Here is a 26996-nt window from a genome sequence, read left to right as displayed (position 1 = left end):
AAGGGAGAAAAGGGCTTTGGTTTTGGTCTCGGTCGTCTCTGCACCGCGAGGAGCAAGTGGCTGCGGGCCTATGGGCGACACCATCCCATCGCCTGGAGTGCTGCCTGTAAACTCGCTGCACCGCGAGGAGCATGTAAGACTTAACTAAACAGTAATAATAAAAAATTCAGCGGGCTCTGTGCATTCGGAGGTAATTGCCTGGAGGACGCCCCCTGCTTTATAAATAAGGGTTTTCACCAAATTGCCCTGTCTTCCCAGTTGACTTGGTCAGTCCGTCCTTACTTACGGGGGGTTTCAGGGTGACCCGTGTGCAGGTACAGTTTTACAAGACAAAAAGTCTACTTCCCCCCTGGCCCTGGAACAGGATTTTACGGTCCACAGTTGATGCCTTCCAAAGGGACATCCTAACAAAGTCATCTGCATATAAATGCAATGCAGTATTGTGAAGCTCTATTTTTAATTGCCGGCTGGCACCCTGCTAACTCGTCCGGTCTTTTCCTATCCCTTATGCTCCGAGTGGGAGGGACTTATCACCATTTTCAGATGTCAGGCCACTTCTGCTCTTATGGTAGCCTGTGCTCAGCCGGAGGGGAGGGTTCTGCGCACACTCCTGAGCCAACTCCTTATGCACCACCTCTGTGATATGGGCATCCCTTCCTGTGCAAACCGGGCCTGGCTGGCACGGAGTTAGTAAAACCATGAGATACAAGGTCACACTTCGCAAGAAAACTGGAGTTACTTTTTGAAAGTAACTTTGACTCAGAGACTGGCAGGGCATCTGCCTATCCGTGATGAGTGACTGCTTTTCATCACTTGTGGGTTTGGGGTTTTTCTCCTCTTTGCTTCTTAAGCTGTCAGTACCTCAACACACAGTGTTTTTTTCCCTCCACTTCTCTCCCCATTGTGCTGCGAGGGGAGTGTGTGAGCAGCTGGGGGGGAGGGGGGGGGGGTTACCTGCCAGCCAGTGGCACCATGACAGACAAGTGCCACTGAAATTGATGCAGAACAGTCTGGAGAGCATCTAAGCCCAAGCACTAGTAAGGGGATGAATGATAAAAAAGTCTTAAAAGTAAATAATTTATTCATGAACAATTATTTGAAATATGAATATTACAGAATAAAGTGGTCTTGAATACAAAACTAGTATCTCCTTTCTCATATGACAAGGTAAACCATTTTCTTTCCATGTATTTTTCTGCTCTTGAGTCCTAAATGTCGCCGACATCTTCTCTCAGACTGCCCATAGACTGCCCTGCGAAAAAGGTCGGTCTCACTGGTTTTGGATCTTTTACAGATCAGAAGATAAAACATCCTTCTGAGCCTTTGCAATACAAAAGTAACCATTTGTGTTTCATCAGATGGTTCTTCATATACAGGTTGTTTCATATCTAAATAGGCAGACATAATGACACCTTGGAACAGATTGATCAAGACACAAACCATCACCACCACAAAAGAGGCTAGGAAAAGGCCCCCCAGCAGCCTGTTGGATGAAAATTCGGTATCTCTGAAAGCTGAGACGCAGTAAGAGACTATGGTCTGAGCCGAGTGAATCATGTTATTGTAACTCTTTTCATGCTGACCAAACACAAGGTAACCGAAAGCCAAAAATATAAAGAAGCACAACACTACTATGATGGCCATTGAGGAGATTCCAGGAAGGGCTACCAAGAGTGATCTTTGTGCCAGGTGCATGTCATAAAAGAACTGAGAATATTTTAGAGTTTTCAAAATTACAAGAAATGCTAAAAAGCCCATCGTACCCATTAAAAACTGATCTAAAAGAGAAACTGCATGAAAATAAATGAAATCATTTGGGTGAAGTAAGTAAAAGTTCACTATATCTGCTCCCATCTTAAACTTTATGCCCTTTAAAAGAAAAAGAAGGAGGAATGCTAATTTTAAGGCAAAGTTGATTAGATTGGAAATTTTTTTCACATAGTCTTTTTTTTCTCGGCCTATGACATAAAGCTCATCTGCAATGTAAATGATCAGAAAGGCAAAACCAATTGCAGACACAAACATCTGAGCTTTGGTTTGCTGATTAAAAATTGGGAGCGCAAAGGAGTGGACTGACAAACTTGGTTTGATGATCCCCAAATGAGACATTTCAAATATGACTGAGATGGTACAAAAGAGAGCTGCATCTGAGTTAAATGTAGTTAGTTCAACGATCACAGCCCATGTCTTTTCATCAAGCCAGTTGTTCTGTTGTAGAGCATCCAACCTTGTTGTTGAATTAGATCTTCCTTCTTCAGGGAAGAAGTAAAACGTGTATCCTGCAGGTCCATACGTGTACAAATCTCCATACGAATAATACATCCATGGAGTCTTGTTTGGCTCATATGTGAAACCACTGTAACTGCTGGCATACCTGGAAACAGACTGGTTGGCAACTCTTGTCCAGGTGCCGGCGTAGTCGCCTTTCTCTGGGATGTCGCTGCCGTACTTGTGAAGACAGTGGCTTTTCCTGATCACAGAGCTATTTAGAAAGCTCTGAGGATGGAAACATTTTTTCTCAGTCCCTTTAGCCCTCACCTGCCTCATTCGGGGCAAGCCGATGATTTTGGACCAGCTCTCAGGAAGAAAGGTTGGCTGAATGTCATTGTGGATCAAAGGCAAGAACACATCTTTCACCCACATGTAGATATCTTCTAGCTTATCTGCACTGGAAAGTTGTGGAGAGAATTGGTGATGTATGAACTTGTTGTAGTGGAAACTGCTGGCTTTCTCAGCAGAATAGGCAAAATTTAATAGCAGTGTTAAAAAGACAAGGTGACTGATGAAACCTGTGGTGAAAATAAATGCCTTGACTTTAATTTTTGCTCTTTTACGCATTTTTGCTACATCATCAGCTTCTAAAGGCCTGTAGCGCTTGCTGCCTCTGACTTCAGCCAGTTTCAAGTGCGCCTCTCTCATCTCATCAACAGTCATTGTTTCCCCAGCCAACGTAAACTCACAACACTTGTCCTGAGTTAACCATGGGATGTCTTCACAGTGTTTTGGGCGAATCGTCCTCGCTGCTGAGAAAAAAATGATTTTTAGAATTGAAAGGAAAAACACGCTCTCAATAAAGGAGGCTGCAGATGCTATAAGCCACTCCAGTGAAGTCTGATAGCCATAAGACAGACCATATAACACAATGAAAAATGATGATAGCCCAGTTACAGCTATAACTAGTGCCCACGAGACATAGACACACCAGCAAGGGAAAGCAATGGGTGTTGTCTTGCACAGGAGTGTAGAGTCAGTTCCTGGTGGTTTCCTTTCTTCCTGAGACTTGCTGCCTGCTTCTGCATAGTTCTTACTAAAACTGGAATGTGATGGTGGCCTTCTCTGGCAGGCTTCAGCCGCTGGAGGGGAACTTGCAGTTATCACCTGCTCTTCTGTTCCAATGATATTTGCATCTCTTTCAGGAACAGTGCAACTCCTCCAGTTTCGTGGAACTCCCTTGCTTCCTGTCCTCTTGGAATGTAGTGGGCTCTGTGAGTTGTTGGGACCAGGAAGGGTCTCTGAGGGACTGATACTCCTTGATTGTTCTGAGAGGTATGATTTTTGCAAGTGTTCCTTCAAATTCTTACAATTTCCAGATAGGAGGTGTGAGCTTCCCTTTGGGACTCTCTGAACCACACCATGAGGAGGAAGAGGTTCCTTCTGGGAATACTTAAAGAAGGCAGTTATCATCATTTCCACAGGTATGGTAAGCAAAGCGCATTCAATTCCTAGTGTTACTGATCTCAAATACCTCAGGTGTATTGATGATTCTTCATTCTTCATAGCATTAAAGAACATGATGTTAACAAGCAGGTTAAATAACAGTATTGCTAAACATGAAGACAACCTTTGGAACCTGCTGTAAGTGCCAGTGAGATAATTAACAAAAATGGAGAGCCACAGATGCCCCTCTATTAGACTGTTGGCAAGTTTAATAAAAAAATAGTCAGTTCTGGGCAGCAGTGTTTTGTGGCTTGTGACAGAAAATGTCCTTTCTATTAAACCATCGCCCCTGTTGACTGCAAGCCATTTCCTGCACATAAAGAACCAGGTCTTCCTAGTGGACATGTTCTCAACTTTGGCTCTGCTTAAGAACCAGCTTGGAGAGGGGCCCTTGTTATTGTGCCAGACCCTGAGGGAACAAACATCTCCCAAGTCTTCCTTAGCAGTTAACAGAAAGCAGTCCATGCTTCCTGTTCGGAACGATGGAAAATGTGGGTGCCATAAACAATGGACATCGCTCATGCCATTTTGGCCGATGAGCTGAAGAAAGACATTGGCTGTGGTTCCAGCTCCCCAGCGACTGCCTGTGTATAAAGTGACCAAAAAGCTCACTTTGTCAAAGGGGTCATTGTCTGGCAGAACTACAGTCTTGTTTTTGCTTACCCTGTCACCTTCATCCTTTCTTATGGCCCAGAGAGACAAAAGAAAGTAGATGGCAAAAATAAACAACACTGTTAAGAGAGTCACTGGGTTTTTATAGATGTCTGCTATCAGGATTTTTCCCAGATCTACTGTGTTGGGGGTAACTATTACTTTGGCTGCCAGGAACCTGATGTCGAATGTGGATGCATTTAATGCAGTGTGTACTGACAGGCTTCTGTGACGCCGCTTCATATTGCAGACACAGTGTATCGTCTGCCAGTTGGTCATGGAGCCAAGCCTGCACGTGTCTTCTCTCCACAGACTTTGAACCCCCTCCAGGAACAAGCACTGGTCACTAAAAACATATATGCTCACCAGTCTCTGGCTTTGATACCTTACAAAATAGGGTGTCATCAAGACAACAGAGATGTTCTGAGTGTTGGTTCCGCTTTCTTGAGCTGTGGCTGTCAGCAGTGACTCTGGGAGACAGATAATATAGGGAGCCTTGATGTTACAATCAGCGCTGGCTGTCTTGGTTATGCTTGCAACCACTGGCATGTTATGAGAAACAGCAAACGAAGCTATGGGATGAGCATCAGTGATGTTGGAGCCTGTAAATACTAGCACCTTGAAAGTAACTTCTAATTTTGTCAGGATCTGGATGTATATGCTCTTGGTGTTTCCATTGACTTCTAAAGTAAATCCTCCAGTTGTGTAAGTTTCTGTTTTATCAGGTCCCATTGTTAACTGAAAAGTTGAAGATTCCTTATCCTTTCTAGCAATTGTAATTTCTGCTCCTTCAGGCACTATCCCTAGCTGATCCCCATTAGCTTTTGTCTCTGCCATTTTGAACCCAAAGACCGTTGTTACAATTTCTGTTGTGTAACCTAACCAGGGGAAGGGATTCTCATCAAACTCAAAAAGGGCAGTGGAAATAACAGCATTATGGGGCAATTCAGAATAATTTCCCTTTTTCAGTGATGGGTAAAAGCAATTCCTGCAGGTGCTTGTTGTAGAAGAAGCATTTACACTGTTCAGGTTTTCATCTTTCTTCAGAGTGATGTTCCAGTGTTTTGTTTCCATTAGAGTAGTTGTTTCTCCAGGGACTTTGCCTTGGAGAACTATGTCCGTTAAATTTTCCATGATGGAGAAGACTTGTTTAACTGCACCTACATTGACATTTCTATGATGCAGAAGAGCAGCTCTCAGGATGTTGGACAAGCATGTTAGTATTCCACTACTCTGAATTTCTGCTTCTTCAGACCAGTGCTTCTTGTTCCTCTGTATCTTCAGCAATCCCGTAACTTCTGTCAGTTTCCTAACAGCAAGGTCTTGTGATCTAAAGTTCAATTCACCAGGGTTGTCTGTGACTTGAGAAAGAGAAGCAACTACTTGATTGATTTCCATTATGCTTTCAACCGAAATATTCACAGCTATTTTAATCAGGCTTTCCCGAAACTGAGTGTTAGGGAGCTTGATGGTTGGTGTGGCTTTAATATAGTTTAAGACTGAGGCTGTCAGATAAGCCAAATATCCTGCGCTAAAATAATCTCCAGTCTGGAGATAAGATGTCATTGGTGCACTAAAACCGCTTACTGAGGCCAGCAGTTCATGAAACACAGCAGCTACTGGTCGACTGTCAATTGGATTTTGCACGCGGGCATATAAGTTCACTTGGGTAAATGCTCCAAGGGAATCATGGATTTGAACGTAAAGTGTCAAGATGTACTTCTGAGATGGCACTCCAATGGGGAGAAAAGATGGAGGAGTTTTAGGCTGATAACCAAAGTACATAATTATGCCAAATGTATTTTCCTTCACAGAACTTATTTTGGTAGTTTTGTCAGAAGCTACTATCACTTTATATGTCAGAGGTAAATTGCTGTCAGAAAATCCACTGCATTGAACAACAAATTTTGTTAGAAAGGCAGTACCCCAGCGTGGGTTGATGGTACACTTGCCAGACCTAGGAGGAATATTTATCTTAAAAGCGTACTTGTAGATGGAGGACCTGCCATCCCAGGTAGTTACTTTTAACAGAAGTATGTAGGATTGATGTGCAGTCTTTGTAAAAGTCAGAGCATGTATAGATAGGTAAGTCCCGTATCTCCCTGTTGAGGTTCTGGAAGACCAGTCAAAGCTAATTTCTGTAGAGTTTTCTGACAAAAGGGACCAGTAGTAGACTGGCTGGTTGTGTGTTCTACAGTTCAGGCATTTTCCAGACAAGGTAAATCTCTCTGTTGGAATGAGACTGCTCCCACAGTTTTCAAGACATGTCACGTCCAGAAGGAGCTGGGAGCCGGGCTGCACATTTACAGTTTGGTCTGCGTAACTCATCCTTGTATCCTTCTGAATCACTAGACGGAAGTAGTACATGGTGTTTCCTGGGAGGGATTCTGGTGGCATTGCTTGAACTGGACCTGAAGATCTTAACCATTTCAAATCACTCTGGGCTGGATGGCATTTTCTTCCTGGGCTGATTTTCATGTTTTTGTAGTCTGATGCCTCTTTAGTACAGTACCAAGTAAATGTGATTCCCACTAGTCCTTCCTTTGTGTATGAATCAGGATCATAGGATGCAGAGCCATTGAGAACCCAGCTGTCATAAAAACCCACTGTGCGGAATCTGCCCCCTGCAATATTTGCCACTAGACTGCTTCTCTCAATCAGAACGTAAATCCCATCTGAATCCTTGACGACTTCTTTGGTAGCAGCAACGATTATCTCAAAAGTGAAATTAAACAAATACAGCCCATAATCTAAAGCAAATCTGGGAACTGTTAAGAGTATCTTTTCTATACCATCTAATGAAGAAATGTTCATTGGGTTTGTCCAGTCTGGAATAGTGGTTATGTCCTGAAGAGGATAGACTCGCCAGAAGGGTTTAATAATTCTGACAACTCTGCAATCTGCTATCACTTTGGCAGAGAGGATGAAAGTTGATGACCTTTTCTGATGCAAGATAGAGGTATGAAGAGTAGGTCTCTGTATATACACGCTGTGTATTTGACAGGTTTTTTCCTGGCAAGACACAGGTGCTTCTATGGTTTTTTCAGCATAGTTGTTGACTCTGGCTCTTAAAAGAGCCGGTGTAAGTGCATTTCTGGTACAGTTCACTTTTGCCACAAACCCTGTATATTTCTCTGCATCAAACGGTAAAGCAGAGCGACGGACAAAACGTGTGGCATTTCTTACATGATCATTGTATGTGTAGGTGCTATTCTGGAGAAGGTGGTCTTTTTGTGTTCCAAAAATCTGCAGGTGGAAGGTCCACTCACACTGTAGCATTGGATGTTGTGCAGGGATAAACCACACTAAATAAGTAAAGCTCTGCAGAAAAGGATGGCTGCTGCTGAAAACATGGACTTCAAGGTCTCTTTCTGGCAGGGACCTAAACAAAGCCCTCTTCTGATTTACATAAAGGTACATATTGAACTTGTAAAAATAGAAAGCCACAAACTCTATGGAGAGTAAGTACGAGAGGCCCTTGTGTTGGTAGAACACGGTGTGTGTCTTAGGGCCGTCTGCGTAAATAGGGCTGTGGTTATCTTTGGTTGTGTAATACGTTCTATGGTTGTACCTGAAAATGTATGTGCTACTGTTGGTCTTCCCTGGCTGAAGGTTGACATGGGTGGGTGTTTCTTTGCCTGCAGTTAGACTGAGAGTACCATTGAGTAGATGTATTTCTCCTGTCAATTCTTCAAACCTCTTTCCATCAACAGGAAAGTAAATACTGGCCACCACCACCTCACCCCGGCTCTGAGGTGTGGGAATAGCACAGAAGTTGCTCTGCAAAGTAAAGGCACTGTAGGAATGGACCCAACCTCCTATAGCCTGTGTGTCCACCAATCTGTAGGCCAGTGCCTGCAGGGTAAGAGGCTGAAACCTCCAGGAGAGGCTGAGTGGCTGTTGAGAAACACTAAGGAGTTTGGAGCTGATGCTGAGGACATGCAATAAGTCAGGCTCTACCTTGAGAGAGATGTTGATACTTATCTGAGGCATCTGCTCAATGCTGACTGAAGCAACATGGAGCCCGGGGTGCCTGTAGCGCACAGTCAAGCGGTAGCTGTAGTAGGTGGCACAGGTCTGCTGCAACTCAGCTGTTGGGTAGATATCAAGTGGTAGCGTCTCTTGGTGCTCACTGCTGGGAAGGAGAAGGGTAGAGGGGCTGCCTCCCTGGCTGTTGAAGCGGTACTGCCAGTTGACACTCTTGAGACGTGCACACCAGCTGAGCTCTACTGGCTGCCACACAAGGATCAGGTGTGTCTGTGGCCAAAGCACAAAGAGCCGCATATCCTGGGCAGCCATCTGGATGCTCACATTGTGATGGAAGCACTCGGGTGCAGCACATGAAGCAGATGAGCACTGCACAGTGAGAAGGCTGGAGCCCACAGGTGGAGGATCACTTCCTGGTAGAAGGCCTGTTTGCAGTGTAACCTGGCCCAACCAGCGTGAGGTGTTCTTCACCCAGGCTGAGTTCAGGTACCAGGAGCAGTGGGGTGGGGACTGTGGCCACCCCGCTTTTCTCTCTACCTTGGGCCTTGCTCCCAGGGCGGGCTTGTAACGCAGGTTCATGGTGCTGCTCCACAGGCATGAGACCTGGCTCTCGTTGTCCTGCCGTTGAAAGACTTGCCCGTGACTGCCCCAGCAGCTGACCAGCAGGGGCGGTGGCTGGAAGCAGGGAGCGGAGACCCCCGAGCCCTGGGGCCTGCAGCAGAGCAGCAGCAGGAGCAGGTGGAGCGCTGCCATTGAGCGTGAGGCGCAGGACACCGAGCGAGGCACACGGTCACTGGAAAACGTTGTGGGCGCTGACGGTTAGGTGCCCGGTCCCGCGCCTGGCCCGGCCCCGCCTCCTCTTCCTGCTCGGAGGCGCGAGGCGCGGAGCTGCCGGGCTCTGGCTGCGGGGTTCATGGCGCTGCTGAGGGACTGCAAGGTGAAGGCAGGCCTGAGGGGAGCGGGACGGAAGCCGCCCGCCCGACAGGGCCCTGCTGTCAGCGGACTGTGGCCCCTGCTCCTGCCAGGCGGCCAGGGGAGGCGCGGTGCGCCCTTGTGGCGGGTGTCCTTACGGGTGGGCCTTGGAGGGGTCCCGGCCCGCCCGAGAGCCGGGCGGAGAGGGGAGGGAATGGTGGGAGAGCCGCTGGGTCTGGGACGGGAGAGCAGCGAAGGCGGCCTGGGCTGGCAGGAAGGCGCGGAGAGACCCCCTGCGTGGAGAGGCCTCTGCTGGAGAGAGCCCGTCAGCCTCAACCCGCGGAGCATGGCGCTCGGGTGGATTCGTGGAATCAGCTGGGTTTGAAAAGACCTTTAACATCATCAGGTCCAACCATTACCCCAGCACTGCCAAGGCCACCAGTAAACCATGTCAGTGAGGGCCTCATCTACATGCTTTGTGAACACTTCAGGGACGATGATTCCACCACTGCCTTGGGCAGCCTCTTCCAGTGCCTGAGCACCCTTTCGGTGAAGAAAAGTTTCCTAATAGCGAGTCTAAACCTCACCTTGTTCTGCTTGAGGCCTTTTGTTCTGTCACTGAGGAGAAGAGAGCAACCCTCTCCTCACCACAACCTCCTTTCAGGCAGTTGCAGAGAGCGATAAGGTCGCCTCTGAACCTTCTCCAGACTAAACATCCCCAGTTCCCTCAGCCGCTCCCCATCAGGCTCGTGCTCCAGACCCTTCACCATCTTTGTGGTCCTTCCCTGGACCTGCTCCAGCACCTCAATGTCTCTCCTGTAGTGCGGGTCCCAGTACTCAGTGTGCAACCTCACCAGTGCCCAGTACAGGGGGATGCTCACTGCCCTGGCCCTGCTGGCCACACCAGTGCTGATATAGGCCAGTATGCCATTGGCCTTCTTGGCTGCCTGGGCACAAGCTGGGTCATGTTCAGCTCCATCAATCAGCACCCCCAGGTCCTCTTCCACTGAGCAGCTTTCCAGCCACTCTTCCCAAGCCTGTAGTGTCGCATATGGTTGTTGTGGCCCAAGTGCAGGACCCGGCTTTTAGATCATCCCTCTGTGCTTGGAACTAGTGAGGCACTGGTGATACAAAGAGAGGAAATGGCCTCAAGCTGCACCAGGGGGAGGTTTAGACTGGACATTAGGAAAAATTTCTTCACCAAAAGGGTTGTCAAACATTGTAACAGTCTACTCAGGGAAGTGATTGAGTCCCTCCAGGTATTTAAAAGACGTGTAGATGTGGCAGTCAGTGACATGGTTTATTGGTGGATCTGAGTTAAAGGTTGGACTTGATGCTCTTACAGGCATTTTCCAACTTAAACAATTCTATGATTCTGTGATTTTAAATCATCTGCTGTTTTTCACCAATTCAGTGTCATCACTTAATACTGAATAACCAGCAGTGACATAGCATAGAACTTCAAAGAATTAATGAAATGCCTCATGTTTTCAGGTCAAGTTATGCCTAAATAAATAATGCTCTGCTTGTCTAAGTACCTTACATCACAGAATGTCAAGCCACTTTGCATGGAGTGATTGATGCCAACCGAAAATTGGTTCCTTGTCACATGGGCCTTAACCCAGCATTTTTAACCATAGACCCTACAATGTTTGCACTGTAATCTTTCAGCTTTTTAATAGGAATCCAAAGGTGGAATTGTTTTTTTTCTGATCATCTGATCTGTAGGCCTCCAGGTGACAGACACGTAAATAGTTTTGTACTGTAACATATTTTTTATTACTTCGCCAAATTATTTTCATCTTTAGACCAAGCAGTATGATCTGGAAATCAGATTAATACTGCACAGAAATACAAGTTGACAACACCCCGATATTTCTAGTGTTTCAGAAATGAAACTGAGCTTCAGGAATCTTACAGAAGCCAAGAAAAAAGCAGTTCTGGGGTATGCACTTATAAGGCTTTTTCATTTTATTAGGTTTTCCCATTCCTGAATACAATCAAGATACGTATTACAGGAGTAAAGTTACTGTGAGAGGACACCTAGTGGTATTTTGCAGAAAGGCACAGACATACATTGGATTTTCTGAAGGCACTCAATTCTTTATATCATGTTATTCGTTATTCCCTTCTTACGTCTAGGTTATGATATGGAGTACTAGATATTCCTTGAGCACACTAAAGAAAGTATCAGATACCTCATCAATTAAGCAAAAGAAAGCACAATCCCAGTTTATTTGTATAATCCTACAGAATATTGTATAATTCTATCCACGGCTTTAGGGATGAAGCATTATTCCATGACAAAATGGCTTAGTGTGTGAGGCCACTGGGCACTGGCAAGCAAGACTGAGCCCAGCCATGAGAAAGCCACACAGAGCAAAGGCAAGGCAGTATAACCCTCTGTGAGCTACTGTGTACACTTTGTAGCTCCAGATTTGGAAGAGCAACAGCAATGAAGCTGAAGGCAAGTGTGCAGCAGTGCCATATTTAGAAAAGGAGGTCTTTGTCCATGATGGAGCCATCATCTACTTCTTGTATCTAGGTAAGCTAGATGAACATCCCAGAGTATCAAATAAAGAAAGCCAACAGCAAGGTGCAATAGCACAAGCAAATAGATGATAGTCCAGTAAGCATACTGTCATCAAATCCATGAGGCCTAGCAGGCCATGCAAGGTTGCAAGCCTCTTCCCAGCTATTTGTAATATTTTTTATGCCATTACAAAAACAGATACAAACAAAAGCAGATACTAGCACAAAGGACAGTTAAAATGAATTGCAGAAAGATAAGATATAGCAGTTAATCTTGCTTGAAGCTTGCCAAGAAAGAAAAATCTGGTGGAACTACCAGGGAGCAAGTGAGTAGGAACACTACCCAGGGGCAAACTGCTCTTGCATGTTTGAAGTGTGCCTTGCACCTTGCTCTTGCACTTTGGAAGGCAGATGCAGGGATTGTGAGAATGAAGACCCTAGGCCCACTGTAGGAGGATCTGGTTAGAGACCATCTTAAGAACCTGAACATACAGAAGTCCATGGGACCTGATGAAATCCATCCGTGGGTCCTGAAGGAGCTGGCAAATGAAGCTGCTCAGCCACTGTCCATCATATTTGAAAAATCATGGCAGTCAGGTGAAGTTCCCAACAACTGGAAAAAGGGAAATATAACCCCCATTTTCAAGAAGGGGAAAATGGATGACCCAGGGAATTACAGCCCAGTCAGTCTCACCTCTGTGCCTGGCAAAATCTTGGAACAGATTTCCCTGGAAAGCATGCTAAGGCACATGAAAAACAACAAGGTGCTTGGTGACAGCCAGCATGGCTTCACTAAGGGGAAATCCTGCCTGACCAGTTTGGTGGCTGCCTATGATGGGGATATGGAACTGATGGACTGGGGTAGAGCAGTTGATATCATCTACCTGGACTTGTGCAAAGCATTTGATACTGTCCTGCATGACATCCTTGTCTCTAAATTGGAGAGACATCAATTTGATAGGTGAACCACTTGGTGGATAGAGAACTGGCTGGATGGCCGCACGCAGAGTTGTGGTCAATGGCTCAATGTCCAGCTGGAGACCAGTAACGAGTGGTGTCCCTCAGGGATCGGTGTTGGGACTGGACCAGTCTTGTTCAACATCTTTGTCGGTGATGTGGACAGTGGGATTGAGTGCGCCCTCAGCAAGTTTGCCGATGACACCAAGCTGTGTGGTTCGGTTGATACCCTGGAGGGAAGGAATGCCATCCAGAGGGACCTCGACACACTTGTGAGGTGGGCTGATGCCAGCCTTATGAAGTTTAACCATGCCAAGTGCAAGGTCCTGCACCTGGGTGGGAGCAATCCCAGGCACAGCTACAGGTTGGGCAGAGAAGAGATTCAGAGCAGCCCTGTGGAGAAGGATTTGGGGGTGTTGGTTGATGAGAAAGTGAACTTGAGCCATCAGCGTGCACTCGCAGCCCAGAAAGCCAACTGTATCCTGGCCTGCATCAAAAGGAGTGTGACCCAGCAGGTAGAAGGAGGTGATCCTGCCCCTCTACTCTGCTCTCATGAGACCTCACTTGGAGTATTGTGTACAATTCTGGTGTCCTGAACATAAAAAGGACATGTAACTGTTGGAACAAGTCCAGAGGAGGGCCACGAGGATGATCAGGGGGCTCGAGCACCTCTTGTATGAAGACAGGCTGAGAAAGTTGGGGCTATTCAGCCTGGAGAAGAGAAGGCTGCATGGAGACCTCATAGCAGCCATCCACTATCTGAAGGGGGCCTATAGGGACGCTGAGGAGGGACTCTTCATTAGGGACTGTAGTGACAGGACAAGGGGTAATGGGTTAAACCTTAAACAGGGGAAGTTTAGATTAGAAGTTCTTTAGAAGAAGTTTAGAAGTTCTTTACTGTGAGGGTGGTGAGGCACTGGCATGGATTGCCCAAGGAAGCTGTGAATGCTCCATCTCTGTCAGTGTTAAAGGCCAGGTTGGACAGAGCCTTGGGTGGCATAGTTTAATGCGAGGTGTCCCTGCTCATGGCATGGGGGTTGGAACTGGATGATCTTAAGGTCCTTTCCAACCGTAACTATTCTATGATTCTAACTATTTCTACTAGCAAACATACAAATAAGCATTAAAGAAACCAAGATCCATATCAGAAATACGGACTTCTACTATAATTTCTTATACAAAAGTGTACAAGTATTTAACATGTTCTTTACTCTGGTTTCCTGGTTCTCATTTCTGTGTCTCATTTGGTAATATTAATTTCTTACATGTGCAAATGTTTTGTCTTCTTGCAGTTTGATAGCAGTCTCCTCTTGCAGGTACTTTCTGTTCCAGTCATTTCTTCCATAAAGTGTCTTGGCATAAGTAGGGAGTTTCAGCTTTTCAGTAAAAGGTTTCAAGGTATGACAAACCCTTAGTAAAAACCACTAGAAGCAAGTTTAAACACCAAGTATCTGGTAAATATTAGCAATTGCTTGGCTCTATACCCCAATAAAGTTTCCATTATCTACAATACAGGGGTTCACCTATTCCTAACCATTAGCCCCCTTTTTAGAAGCACAGGCTCTATAATCTTGGCAAGCTTAGAAAAAAAGAGGTTTTTTCTCAAGCCATAGAAGAGCATCCCATGCAAGATAAGAAAAATAAAGAACAAAGTGGAATTGAGACAGTGGTAATGACTCGAGAAAAAAATACCAACATGTAAAGTGCCATATCTCAAGATAAAATATCATAAAGCCAGAAGACCACTTGAGAAGAATAAGGACGATCCTGTTTAAATAGCACAGGCCAACAGGTTCCCACTGGATTGTCAGCTGCCTGGCCAGCAGGCTCAAGAAATGCCTGAATGGGAGTGCTAGGCATACAAGTGCTTAGCCTATTATCACATTAGTTCTAGCAATCTGCTATGAATATTAGCCAGAAATGATTGATGTGTACCTCAAAGTATAATCCTGCTTGCAGGGACTCTGAACATACTGAAAGATGATCAAATAAAAGCAAGCAGAGAAGGTTACAGCAGGGTTGTGCTACAGGGAAAACAATATTTTTGTTTCTTCTGTGGTTAAAAGTGGTAATAAACTTGATGAATAAAGGATTGAGAAAATGAAAGCTTTTATCCTTGTTTAATAGCTTCCAGTTTGGTGGCTTTGATTATGAAGTAGCTTTCTCCAGAAGATTTATGTGATTCCTTTGGCTCTGAAGGTGTTTATTCCCAGCATTTGCCCAATTTAATTTTTCAGTAAGAAGAAACAGGGAAAGGAACATGTTCAAGTAGATCACCATCCTTTTGTTATTGGGGGGAAAAAAGAAGTCTAAATTGGTGAAAAAGTGTGTGTAATTTAAGGGACACCTTAAAGCAGCACTGTTCATCATTTACTTTTCTTTAATGGAACAATGGCATTGCTAGCTTAAATCACATTCTACATATCCCAATAGTCAAATCCTTGGGCTGCTTGAAGAACTTAACTAAATAAAACCCTTCAATAGTAAATGATTGTATCTAAGCAGTCAAATTTTCAAGCAGCTTAAGTTGCTCTGATGAGCTTCTTCCATTCATTGTTTTCACTGGGGTAAAATATCCACTCCTCTTGCAGATCACAGTGAAGACAGCTGAACCAAGATCGCCACAGTTTAACAAAAATAAACCTGAAGTTACTAATTATGCAGGACTGCGGAAATAATTTGTAAGGAACAAACATTGAGATGGAAGGTTTTTCAGTCTTGCATTTTTCAGAATTCACTATGCCTCCCAGCTGTTTTGGCTATTCTTTTTCAAAATGCTCTGGTTTTGAGTTGGCAAAAATAAAAATAAGGTGACCAGAACAAGAGGAAGAAACTATATCCAACCAACTGTGCAACTAAGAAAAGGTCAGAAGGCGCAAGCACGAGTGGTAACTTGGACAGCTGGACTAAGAAATCGAAGAGATGACTGGTTGGTTTTGTTTTGCCTTTTTAATTACCACTCAGCAGCAACACAGTGAAAGTATATATATGTAAACACATTGCAATCCTACACATTGCATCACAGACACAACAGTCTGAGTTCAATGGGGTTATAGCTACCCTTACCAATATTTCTTTCCAACATGCTACCCAGTTTGTTGTTTTTCTTACTCTGGTAGCAGTGCTTTGAATCACATCAACAAATCATTATTTTTCCTTCAGAAAACATTGATAAAGTACAATGATAGCTCTTTCCAAACCAGCTACTGCACTTCCTTTTTTCTATACTGCTCTATTTAGTTACTACAGCATGGTTAAGTATTATGAATTACTGAAAGATGTAGCTTTTGGCATTAAAAATTAATTTGTATTTGCACTAGTTCAATGATGAAATGTACCTGCAGAAAGGGGTGTTGTTCCTCAACAAATATCTCCGTATCTTTTATTTATTTACACTTGATGGCAATTTTTCTAGTGCTGCACGAAGGCTTGTTAAGCTCATGCCTTGCAAAGCCAAACACATTTTTTAGGGGGGAGGGTGGGATGAGGAAAGAAAAGGGGATAGATTCTGGGGATAGTCAATACTTGTCCTGGGTTCAGCAGTAGCAGTCATTTTTCTCCTTCTTGGTAGCTGGTGCAGTGCAGTGTTTTGACTTTCAGCTCGGGAACAGAGCTGATAACAATGATGTTTTGGTTTGGCCAAGGACTTTGTGAGCCTCATGCTCTGCCAGGGAGGAGGGGAAGCCGGGAGGAAGCAGGGACAGGACACCTGACCCAACCTAGGCAAAGAGGTATTCCATACCACAGCACGTCATGCCCAGGATGTAACTGGGAGTTAGCCGAAAGGGCTGGTAGACTGCGGGGTTGGAGGAGGTATGGGTCGATGCTTGGTCGGGCTGGGGGGGGTGAGTTATCGGTTGGCTGGTAGTGAGGTGATGTATTCTCTTCCCTTGTTATTTCCTTTACCATTGTTATTATTGGTAGTAGCAGTAGTGATTTGTGTTATACCTTAGTTACTAAACTGTTCTTATCTCAACCCATGGGAGTTGCATTCTTTTTGACTCTCCTCTCCATCCCTCCGGGAGTAAGGGGAGGGCAAGAAGGGGGGGGGGGGGGGGAAGTGAGTGAACGAGTTGCCTGACTGCGTTTAAACCATGACAATACTCCATTAGGAATAAAGAGTAACTATTATTAAGTGTGAAGGTCAGCGGCTTTAAAACTAGTTTTGAGACATAAAGCAAGCAAACACGGTGATGTTACTCATTTTCCATCTCAAGCCACCATGTGCACACATGAAACAGGCTCAGAGCACTAAGCCCAAACCAGCTCAGAAAGTCACGTGTGTGTGGACTTTCAGCAATTCCATTGTCTATTAAATCCTACCATCTTTTCAGCTTCCAGTGATGCTGATCAGATTTGTGCTGAGCTTTGGTATTCAAGACCTCATTTTGACTACACTGTGTTAAAATGTTCTGCTATAACAGAAGTTGGTAGGGTGGCGCATCGAGTCAAGATGCGTCAAACCTTGACTAACATAACACAAGTCAGCTGTTAGAGGGCAGCATAGCAAGGCACTAAGTAGCCATTCTCATATGGCAAGGAGAGAGAAATGTACCAGCCTCTTCTGTACATAAAAAGGGTGCTGTTCAGGCTGTCAGGATGCATGGCTCTTGCAGAACATTTACAGGATTGGTAACACATTTACTATTAACTGTGGTGCTTGTCAGGTTCTACCATTTAAACAGTACAGGCATGGCCACAGGAAGTTTCTGAGTGTGTAAATCTGCATTGAGTTTTAGCACTTAGAAATGTAAAAAAAAATCAAAGCAAAATTAAATGAAACCAACTCCAAACTGCATGTGTGATTCTGTCATTGGTTACTGAGAGTGCCCACCCCATTCTTCTTACATAGAAAGGAGATGTTTATGCATGTGAAAAAGAAAGCTTGAGAGGATGGTGAACTTGCTTGTCTATCGTCACGCAAAAAGACAGAGAGAGAACATTGACTTTCAGAAATTGCAGATAAGTATAGAACACAAAGAAACAAAGCAATAAGCTTGCACTTATTTCACTATTAACGAGGTTAAAATTAAAGACAAGGAAAAAGTATATTTGAAAGTTTAAAGAAGATGTCATTGTTTGCAGCCCTTATGAGTTTAGAAGTCCTTATATAATGAATTCTAGACATCAGAGGCAATTTCAGCAATACAAGCTTTTTGCAAGATTACTTTTCTACTTCTGAATCAAGTCTTTGAAAAAGACCAGATTTCATAGCAGAGATAAATGTATATACAAATTTTGGTAGGAGAGGCAGTATTTGAGCTGAATTATTCCATCATATCCAAGAGAATGCTTGGGGGGGGGGGGGGCAGGGAGGACACCAAAATACCCAGGTAACTGTGTGGGAAGTAGGATGTAAAAGCTTAAGATCTTCAGTAAAACAAGGTGTGTTACTGATTTTTGCTGCAATAATAGCCAAAGACCTCAACAATGGGTCAAGGCTTTACTCTGTGAGGCACTGGACAAAGCAAAGTCTTTGCCCACAGAGCTCACAGTACCCTAGGAGACAGACTCTCTGCAGTAGTAAAATGTTGAAGTGGATTGCGAGCATGGGGCATGGTAACATTCAGAGTTTATAGCATTAGAGCTAGATGACATTTTACTGGGTGTACGTGGCAAGGTTGTTTGTTTTTTTTGGGGGGGGGGGTGCTGCAAGAATGGGTTCTGTTAGATAGTTTTTTATAGCATTATAACATGTTAAAAGTTGCCAGGAGAATTCAGGCAACATTCTCTACTACCTTCAAAAATGTTGAAGTTTTTTTTGGTCTAATCTTGCGCTTCTAAAACATTTTTAGCTTGCTTCTGAGTTTAGCACTGAACATCCAACAGCTGCCAATGGCAGCAAGTGTGTTTCAGCTGTGAGAGTAAAATAGTTGCTATTTTGAAAGGCTGCATCCAAAGTTCTGCATAATGGCCAAGGGGAAGATTTTCAAAGATCAGTATGTAAGATGAAATTTAGCAGAAATCAATACAGGCTTCGTTTGGGAGGAAAGGCTGAGGAGAGCCATAAAAACTGTTAGAATCCACCTGGGATGGCAGGTGGACTTTTGCGTTATCTGACATGGACAGAGCACCCCATCTGTATCCACTCCTTGTTCGGATCAGAGCTAGAACTAGCTTTGCAAAATCTGGCTTAGAAATTACCCTGCTTAAAATCTGTGATGCACATCCATTCCTGTGCAAATGGGGCCTGAGTGGCATGGAGTTAGTAAAGCCATGATATAGAAGGTCACGCTTCACAAGAAAACTGGAGAGAGGGAAGCTTTTTGAAAGTAACTGACTCAGAGACTGGCAGGGCATCCGCCTGCCCATGGTGAGTGACTGCTTTTCATCACTTGTGGGTTTGGGGTTTTTCCCCTTTTTGCTTCTTAATCTGTCAGTACCTCAACCCACAGTGTTTTTTTCCCTCCACTTTTGCCCTTCACTTCTTTTCCCATTCTCCTGAGAGGAGAGCGTGCGAGCAGCTAGTGGGGGGGCTTACCTGCCAGCCAGGGTCAACTCCCACACCGTGACAGACAAGTGCCACTGAAATTGATGCAGAACAGTCTGGAGAACATCTGAGCCAAAGCACTAGCAAGGGGATGAATGATAAAAAAGTCTTAAAAGTAAATAATTTCTTCATGAACATTTATTTGAAACATAAGCGCTACAGTCCTTAAAAAATGAGAAACTTGAAGAATTTTCAAAATGAAATAAGAAATGTTCTGTTGTAGAGTGTCCAGCCTTGTTGTTGAATTAGATCTTTCTTCTTCAGGAAAGATGCAAAACTTGTATCCTGCTGGTCCGTACATGTGCAGATCTCCGTGTGAATAATACATCCACAGGGTCTTGTTTTGCTCATACGTGAAAACACTGTAACTGCTGACATATCTGGAAACAGACTGGTTGGCAACTCTTGTCCAGGTGCCAGCGTAGTTGCCTTTCTCTGGGTTATCGCTGCCATACTTGTGAAGACAGTGGCTTTTCCTGATCACAGAGTTATTTAGAAGGCTCTGAGGATGGAAACATTTTTTCTCAGTCCCTTTAGCCCGCACCTGCCTCATTCGGGGCAAGCCGATGATTTTGGACCAGCTCTCGGGAAGAAAGGTTGGCTGAATGTCATTGTGGATGGGAGGCAAGAACACGTCTTTCACCCACATGTAGATATCTTCTTGCTTGTTTCTACCCGACAGTTGCAGAGAGAATTGCTGATGGGTGAGCCGGTCATAGCTAAAACTGCTGGCTTTCTCAGCAGAATAGGCAAAATATAATAGCAGTGTTAAAAAGACAAGGTGACTGATGAAGCTGTTGGTGAAAATAAATGCCTTGACTTGATTTTTCACCCTTTTCAGCATGTTTGCAATCTCACCAGCTTCCAAAGCCTTGTACCGCTTGTACAAGGCTTTGACTGACTTCAGCGATTTCAAATGCACCTCTCTCGTCTCATCTGTACTCATTGTTTCTCCAGCCAACGTAAACTCACAACACTTGTCCTGAGTTAACCATGGGATGTCTTCACAGTGTTTTGGGCGAATCGTCCTCAGTGCTGAGAAAAAAATGATTTTTAGAATTGGAAGGAGAAACACGCTCTCAATAAAGGAGGCTGCAGATGCTCTAAGCCACTCCAGTGAAGTCTGACGGCCGTAAGACAAACCATATAGCACAATGAAAAATGATGATAGCCCAGTTACAGCTGTAACGAGTGCCCATGAGATGTAGACACACCACCAAGGGAAAGCAATGGGCGTTGTCTTGCAGAGGAGCGTAGAGTCAGTTCCTGGTGGTTTCCTTTCTTCCTGAGAGTTGCTCCCTGCTTCTGCATAGTTCTCACTAAAATTGTAATGTAACAGTGGCCTTCTCTGGCAGGCTTCAGCTGCTGGAGGGGAACTTGCAGTTATTGCCTGCTCTTCCGTTCCAATTACATTTGCATCTCTTTCAGGAACAGTGCAATTCCTCCAGTTTTGGGAAGCTCCCTTGCTTCCTGTCCTCTTGGAACATGGTGGGCTCTGTGTGTTGCTGGCATCAGGAAGGTTCTCCAAGGGACCGATGTTCCTCGATTGTGCTGAGTGGAACAATTTCTGCAAGCACTCCTTCCAGTTCTTAAGATTTCCAGACAGGAAGAGCGAGTTTCTCTTTGGGTCCTGCTGAACCACGCCTTGAAGAGGAGGTTCCTTCTTGGAATACTTAAAGAAGGCAGTTATCATCATTTCCACAGGTATGGTAAGCAAAGCAAATTCAATTTGTAGTGTTACTGCTCTCAAATACCTCAAGTAGACTTGAGGTTCTTCAGTCTTTGTAGTGTTAGAGAGCATGATGTCAACAAGCAGGTACAAGAACAGCATTGCAAAACACAAAGACGACCTTTGGAACCTGCTGAACGTGCCAGTGAGAACGGGAGCAAAAATGGAGAGCCACAGATGTTCCTCTGTCAGGCTGTTGGCAAGCGTCATCAAAAAGTAGTCGATTCTGGGCAGCGGTGTCTTGGGGTTTGTCACAGAAAATGTCCTTTCTGTTAAGGAACCACCCTTGTCGAGTGCAAGCCATTTCCTGCACATAAAGAACCACGTCTTCCTAGTGGACATATTCTCAACTTTGGCTCTGCTTAGGAACCAGCTTGGAGATGGGCCCTTGTTATTGTGCCAGACCCTGAGGGAACAAACATCTCCCAAGTCTTCCTTAGCAGTTAACAGAAAGCAGTCCGTGCTCCCTTTTTGGAACAATGGAAAACGTGGCTGCCGCAAACAGTGGACGTCACTCATGCCATTCTGGCCGATGAGCTGAAGAAAGACATCGGCTGTGGTTCCAGCTCCCCAGCGACTGCCTGTGTATAAAGTGACCAAAAAGCTCGCTTTGTCAAAGGGGTTGTTGTCCGGCAGAACTAGAATCTTGTTTTTGCTGTGGCTTTCAGCCTTGTCCTTTCTTATGGCCCAGAGAGACAAAAGAAAGTAGATGGCAAAAATAAAGAGCACTGCTAAGAGCATCACTGGGTTTTCAGGGACGTCTGCCATCAGGGCTTTTCCCCAGTCTAATGAGTTGGGGGTAACAACTGCTTTGGCTGCCAGGAACCTGATGTCAAATGTGGATGCGTTTGATTCAGCATGGACTGACAGGCTTCTGAGATTCCGCTTCATGCTGCAGACACCGTGTATCTTCTGCCAGTTGGTCATGGAGCCAAGCCTGCGCGTGTCTTCTCTCCACAGACTTTGAATCCCTTCCAGAAATGAGCACTGGTCACTAGAAACGTGTATGGTCACCAGTGGCTGGCTTCGATACCTTGTGACAGCGGGTGTTGGCAAGACAACAGAGGTGTTCTGAGTGCTGGTTCCTATTCCTTGAGCTGCGGCTGTCAGCAGTGACTCTGGGAGACACATAATATAGAACACCTTGATGTTAAAGTCGGCGCTGGCTGTCTCAGTTTTGCTTGCGACCATCGACGTATTGTGAGAAGCAGCAAACGACGCTATGGGATGAGCATCAGTCAGGAGCTGGATGTATATGCTCTTGATGTTTCTGTCGACTTCAAAAGTAGATCCTCCACTCGTGCAAGCTTGTGTCACACTGCTTTCACAAAATGCACTGGCCGGATGACATGTCTCTCCCAAGCTGACTTTGGTGTTCCCGTAGTCTGGCACGTCTTCAGTGCAGAACCAAGGAAACGTGATTCCCTTTGGTCCTTCCCATGAATCCAAACTGCAGGATGCAGAGCCATTGCGAATGCAATTATTAAGGCGGAGGCAGAGAGAGGAAGGCCCTGAGCCTCGAGCCCTGCAGCAGAGCAGCAGCAGCAGAATGTGGAGAGCTGCCATTGTAGTGTGCATGCAGGACAACTGAGCTGAGGGATCACAGGGGCTGTGATTACAAGGGCTTATACATAGCAACCCCCCACCCCCACCCCCCCGAGTGCATTATGATGTCGACAGTTGGGTAGTTACCGTTTGGAACCAGGACCTGCTCTTCACCCTCCTCCCTGGCACAGCTGGTAAGAAAGGTTCTTCATGGTAGGAACAGCAGATCGCCTGGGGGTATACACAATGCCACAAGAAACAAGTATCTGGGGGCCGGTAACCTCCACGAAGCACATCTGTTGGCAGCACCAAGGCCCACCTCGGTGACGTGGGGGCTCAGGACCTGTGTGGTTAGAGACCCTTGCCCACAACTCACGGAACATGCATGGTGAAATAAATCTACACTGTGTCTTTAACAGATGAGAGAATGTAGGAGTCCATGAATGTCGATTGCTGACCAATCGCTGCAAAAATGGGGGTTTACCGCCTTGCAACTTGTGTGTATAAACATAAGGAAGAAGCCCACATTGCATCGGGTGTACTTGCTTTGTGGAAATGCACCACTGAGCACCCTGTGCAGAATAAAGCGTCTCTAAACAGACTTGGAGTGTGCCTCAAGAGCTCCCTTCCAAACAGTCAACATTCCCAGTTGACTTGGACAGTCTGCCCTTACTTACAGGGGGTTTCAGGGTGACCTGTGTGCAGGTACAGTTTTACAAGACTTTTAAAGACCCCCAGGCCCTGGAACAGGATTTTACGGTCCACAGTTGATGCCTTCCAAAGGGACATCCTAACAAAGTCATCTGCATATAAATGCAATGCAGTATTGTGAAGCTCCATTTTTAATTGCCTGCTGGCACCCTGCTAACTCGTCCGGTCTTTTCCTATTCCTTATGCTCTGAGTGGGAGGGATTTATCACCATTTTCAGATGTCAGGCCACTTCTGCTCTTATGGTAGCCTGTGCTCAGCCAGAGGGGAGGTCTGTTTCGGCGGCTATAACCTACACGAAACACATCCGTCAGCAGCACCGCGGCCAGGCCCCCTAGGCCACGGGTGCTCGGGATAAGCCGCTGCCAGCGGGCCAAGTGGCGTCCTGCCCTCCCCTCTGCCGCGCCAGGCCCAGCCCCGCCTCCACCTCCTTCCGTGTAAGAGGCGCGGAGCTACCGGGATCTGACTGCGGGTTTATGGCGCCGCTGAGGGACTGCAAGGTGAGGGCAGGTCTGAGGGAAGCGGGACGGAAGCCGCTCGGCAGCCCGACAGGGCATTGCCACGGAGGCCGCTCTGCCCGTGGCCCCTGCCGGGATGCGCCCTTGTGACGAGCGGTGTCCTTACGTGTGGGCCTTGGAGGGGTCCCGGCCCGCCCGAGAGCCGGGCGGAGAGGGAAGGGAATGGCGGGAGAGCCGCTGGGTCTGGGACGGGAGAGCAGCGAAGGCGGCCTGGGCTGGCAGGAAGGCGCGGAGGGACCCCCTGCGTGGAGAGGCCTCTGCTGGGGAGAGCCCGTCAGCCTCAACCCGCGGAGCATGGCGCTCGGGTGGATTCAGGTGGCGTGAGGCTGCTGTTGGGATCTGAAAATGGGGACGAGTCACTGCAGCCTCGTCTGCCACCGGGGAAGCAAACCCGTGGCTGAACATCTCTGGGCCTTGTTCGTAGTGCACACCAGTCACACCTGCCCTTTCTGTGGGTCTCAAAAGTGAATCAGGCCACTCTAAATCGTCTTTGAGTCCAAGGGTTCAAAATCTGTCTGTAGGGGCTAGTTACTGATTAGTTATTTGAGTGCTTGCTTCCCGATGAAGTTCATGTTGTCACTCCTTTTTTTGTTATTTTTTGTTTAATTAGGCAAGGGGAAGTAAACAGAAATCTTGAAGATCTTCTGACAGAGTCATAGGTTCATGAGCAGCAGAGCCTTGGAGAACTGCCACTCTATAGAGGATGTGCTAACAGCAGCATGCAGAGAGCATATTTCTCAGATGCAGCTGGGATTCTAGCAGAACAAAATACAAATAAACAGCAGATCTCATGACTAAACTCTTACAGTAAAGCAGGAGAAAGGGCAGGGCTTTGGTCTTGCCAAGAAGAAGTAAGGAGAGCCAAGGCCATGGCACTCTCCTGCAACAGGCATCACAGAGTCTTTTCTGGAATTAGAGAGAAAGGTTGTGGGAAATTTGTGTAATACAACTTAAAGGCAGCTTCTGTGGGAAGAGCAGCTGATAATGTTTTACAGTGTCTTCTGGCTGAGTTTTACCTACTTCCTTTCCCTCTATTGTGGATTTCTTCAGTCACAGTCTGATATATGAGTACAGACAAGTCACAGGGCATGAGTGTACCAGGTAGTCTGGGCAGGACCACTTGTGTATGATGGAGAGGACAAGGGTTGCCAGCTGTTCTGTGCTCTTTGGTTCTTGGTGACAACAACTGATTAGGTTTGGAGCAGATACTTTCTTTTTCTGAGGAGTCAGCAGCTGTTACAGGGTGGTTCTTCCCTGCAGCTAATTGTCCTGGTATGCCAACAGGAAGAGCCTTGCTGCCATCCTCCTGTTGGCAGAGTGTGAGTCTTCCAGTGAGGAATGAGTTATGTGGGCTGGAGGCTTGGCAGAGCAGAGGCTTGCTAGAGTGGGTAGAAGTAGCATGTATGAGAGAAACGGTGTTGTTTTCACGTGCTGGGGATGGGGCTTTGCAATATTAAGGCTTTGTAATATTGGGGCTGGGGTTACGTTACTAAGGGAATGAAGGAAAGGGTTTGAAATACCATGACTTAAACCAGACACACTGTAGTTAAAGACAGCGTCATCTTTGGGCAACAGACCCACTCTGTGGTTAAAAAGAATACTATCTTTGCACAACCTATGAACCTAAGCTGGTGTAAACTGGTTCTGTAGTTAAACAGTAAGTTGGGGGTATCGCATGTATGCCAGAGAGTTATAAAATCGAACCATAAAAGGAGATAAATAAGAGGAAGGTGTGTACGAAATTGAGTAAGGGGAGATGTAAACAGAGGTGGGACAGTTAGCACGTAAATGGATAGGCTGTAAACCTTGGAGTACCCAAGCAATGGGGAAACAAGGGAACTTGTGGACGGGATAGGAAATATAAAAGTTCTGCCTTTGCTGTGTGTGCCTACTTGCTAGGACACCCATTTTTGCAAAAATGCTAATAAATAGCTGCTTTACAGCTGTGTCTTCCCTGAGCTTTTACAAGAAAAGTTTTTATCTAGAGACCATTTCTCATAGCATGTACCTCAGCTAGATCAGCAGTGCCCTTAATCATGGGTGCAGGCCCTTTTTCTGCTGTTTTTTCTGATGATACAGAAACGTTTTCATTCCTAATAATTGTAACATTAAGAAATCTCAAAACCAGATGACATTTTCTACTTGGCAAGTACCTTAAGCTGTTGTGCAAAACGGGCTGTGGCAAAGAGCTGCTTCAAATGGAGCATCTTCAAATGGAGCATGACTGGTGATGAAAGTGGCTCCTGGTCTATCTTTTAGGGCACTGTGAAAGATAGCCTGTAAGTAGCAGGCCTAACTTTGCTACTCTCTTGATTTTTCTCTCTACACTGTTTCTGGATACAGCATGAATTGTAAAGAAAATCTGTAATTTTATTTTCAGGTCTAATCTTTCAGGCTTGTAATTGGAACACTCAAGTGCTTGAGCTGCTGGAATGTGAGCCTTTAATCCAGTCACAGTGGGAAAGCTTTAGAATATATTAACAAAGATCTCATTGCCTAGGTACTTAAAATTTGTGAAAGTTGGGTCATTAGAACCAGGAATTATGTTAAAGTGTAAAATGAGATGAGCTGAATTTTTGCAGCATCTGCAAGGACTAATCTCCTGTTAGGAGGACTCTAAAATTGGTTTGCCTCGGGTCTTTTTTAATGTCTATCCTGTATGTTCTCTGTTCTGGAAAAAAAGTGATGCTGAAGTGATTGGGGCAGCTTCTCAAATGTGTGTATGCTTAGACAGGAATGGATATGGTGTGCTGAATATAAATTTGTGCTTGAGAAACAGTTGTAGAGGTAATGATGGTTGCAGTATCAGAATACTGAATGATGAGTGATTACTGGAAATAAACCCAAACATATTAAAAATATCTGATAATAGATTGCTGAGGGAAGCACCTCAGCTTGTGAAATGACAGGCTTTGTGGCTGTGTGGCCATCCTGTGTAGGGGAGAAGGCCTGCAAACAACTGGAGTTTACATGCCTGTTTGCCTGAGTTACTTAATAGAGCAGTCATGGAGACAGTCATGAAACAGGGTGCTGCCAGCTCAGTTCCACCATTCTGGCTAATGAGCTGTTTTCGTTTTTCGGCAGCTAACCAGGAGATGTAGCACCTCAGTCAGTGTTGCATAGCTTCTGAAGAAACTGCCCGATTTCTGTGGTTGGTGAAGCGCTGGCACAGATTGCCTGGAGAAGCTGTGGCTGCCCGGTCCCTGGCAGTGTTCAAGGCCAGGTTGGATGGGGCTTGGAGCAGCCTGC

General features: G+C 45.6%; 2 protein-coding genes across 3 annotated transcripts in view; one reads left to right on the top strand and one right to left on the bottom strand.

Annotated features, from left to right (window-relative positions):
- Nucleotides 1-1063: 1063 nt before the first annotated feature.
- Nucleotides 1064-9108, bottom strand: PKDREJ (polycystin family receptor for egg jelly). The gene has a single exon (XM_057426573.1). The coding sequence runs from the start codon at nt 9106-9108 to the stop codon at nt 1156-1158; it is 7953 nt and encodes a 2650-aa protein (XP_057282556.1). The 3' UTR covers nt 1064-1155.
- A 90-nt stretch (nt 9109-9198) lies between these two features.
- Nucleotides 9199-26996, top strand: part of TTC38 (tetratricopeptide repeat domain 38) — a 33900-nt gene continuing 16102 nt past the window's right edge. The window contains exon 1 of one of the 2 annotated variants that reach the window (XM_057426608.1): nt 9199-9292. In XM_057426608.1, the coding sequence (XP_057282591.1) occupies nt 9269-9292 (24 nt within the window). In that variant the 5' untranslated portion in view covers nt 9199-9268. Of the gene's footprint in view, nt 9293-23662; nt 23730-26996 lie in introns of those variants that run through there. The other variant, XM_057426618.1, reaches the window with a different exon arrangement.

This window comes from Pezoporus wallicus, unplaced genomic scaffold, assembly GCF_028554395.1.
Source record: "Pezoporus wallicus isolate ANWC-B61680 ecotype Strahan unplaced genomic scaffold, APGP_CSIRO_Pwel_v1 scaffold_3294, whole genome shotgun sequence".
Taxonomy (NCBI): Eukaryota; Metazoa; Chordata; class Aves; order Psittaciformes; family Psittacidae; genus Pezoporus; species Pezoporus wallicus.
Note: the sequence above shows the minus strand (reverse complement) of the source record. Positions and strands in the feature narration are given on the sequence as shown.

Excerpts from the sequence above, each read along its gene's own strand:
- PKDREJ (XM_057426573.1), bottom strand. The coding sequence starts at position 9,108 with ATGGCAGCGCTCCACCTGCTCCTGCTGCTGCTCTGCTGCAGGCCCCAG.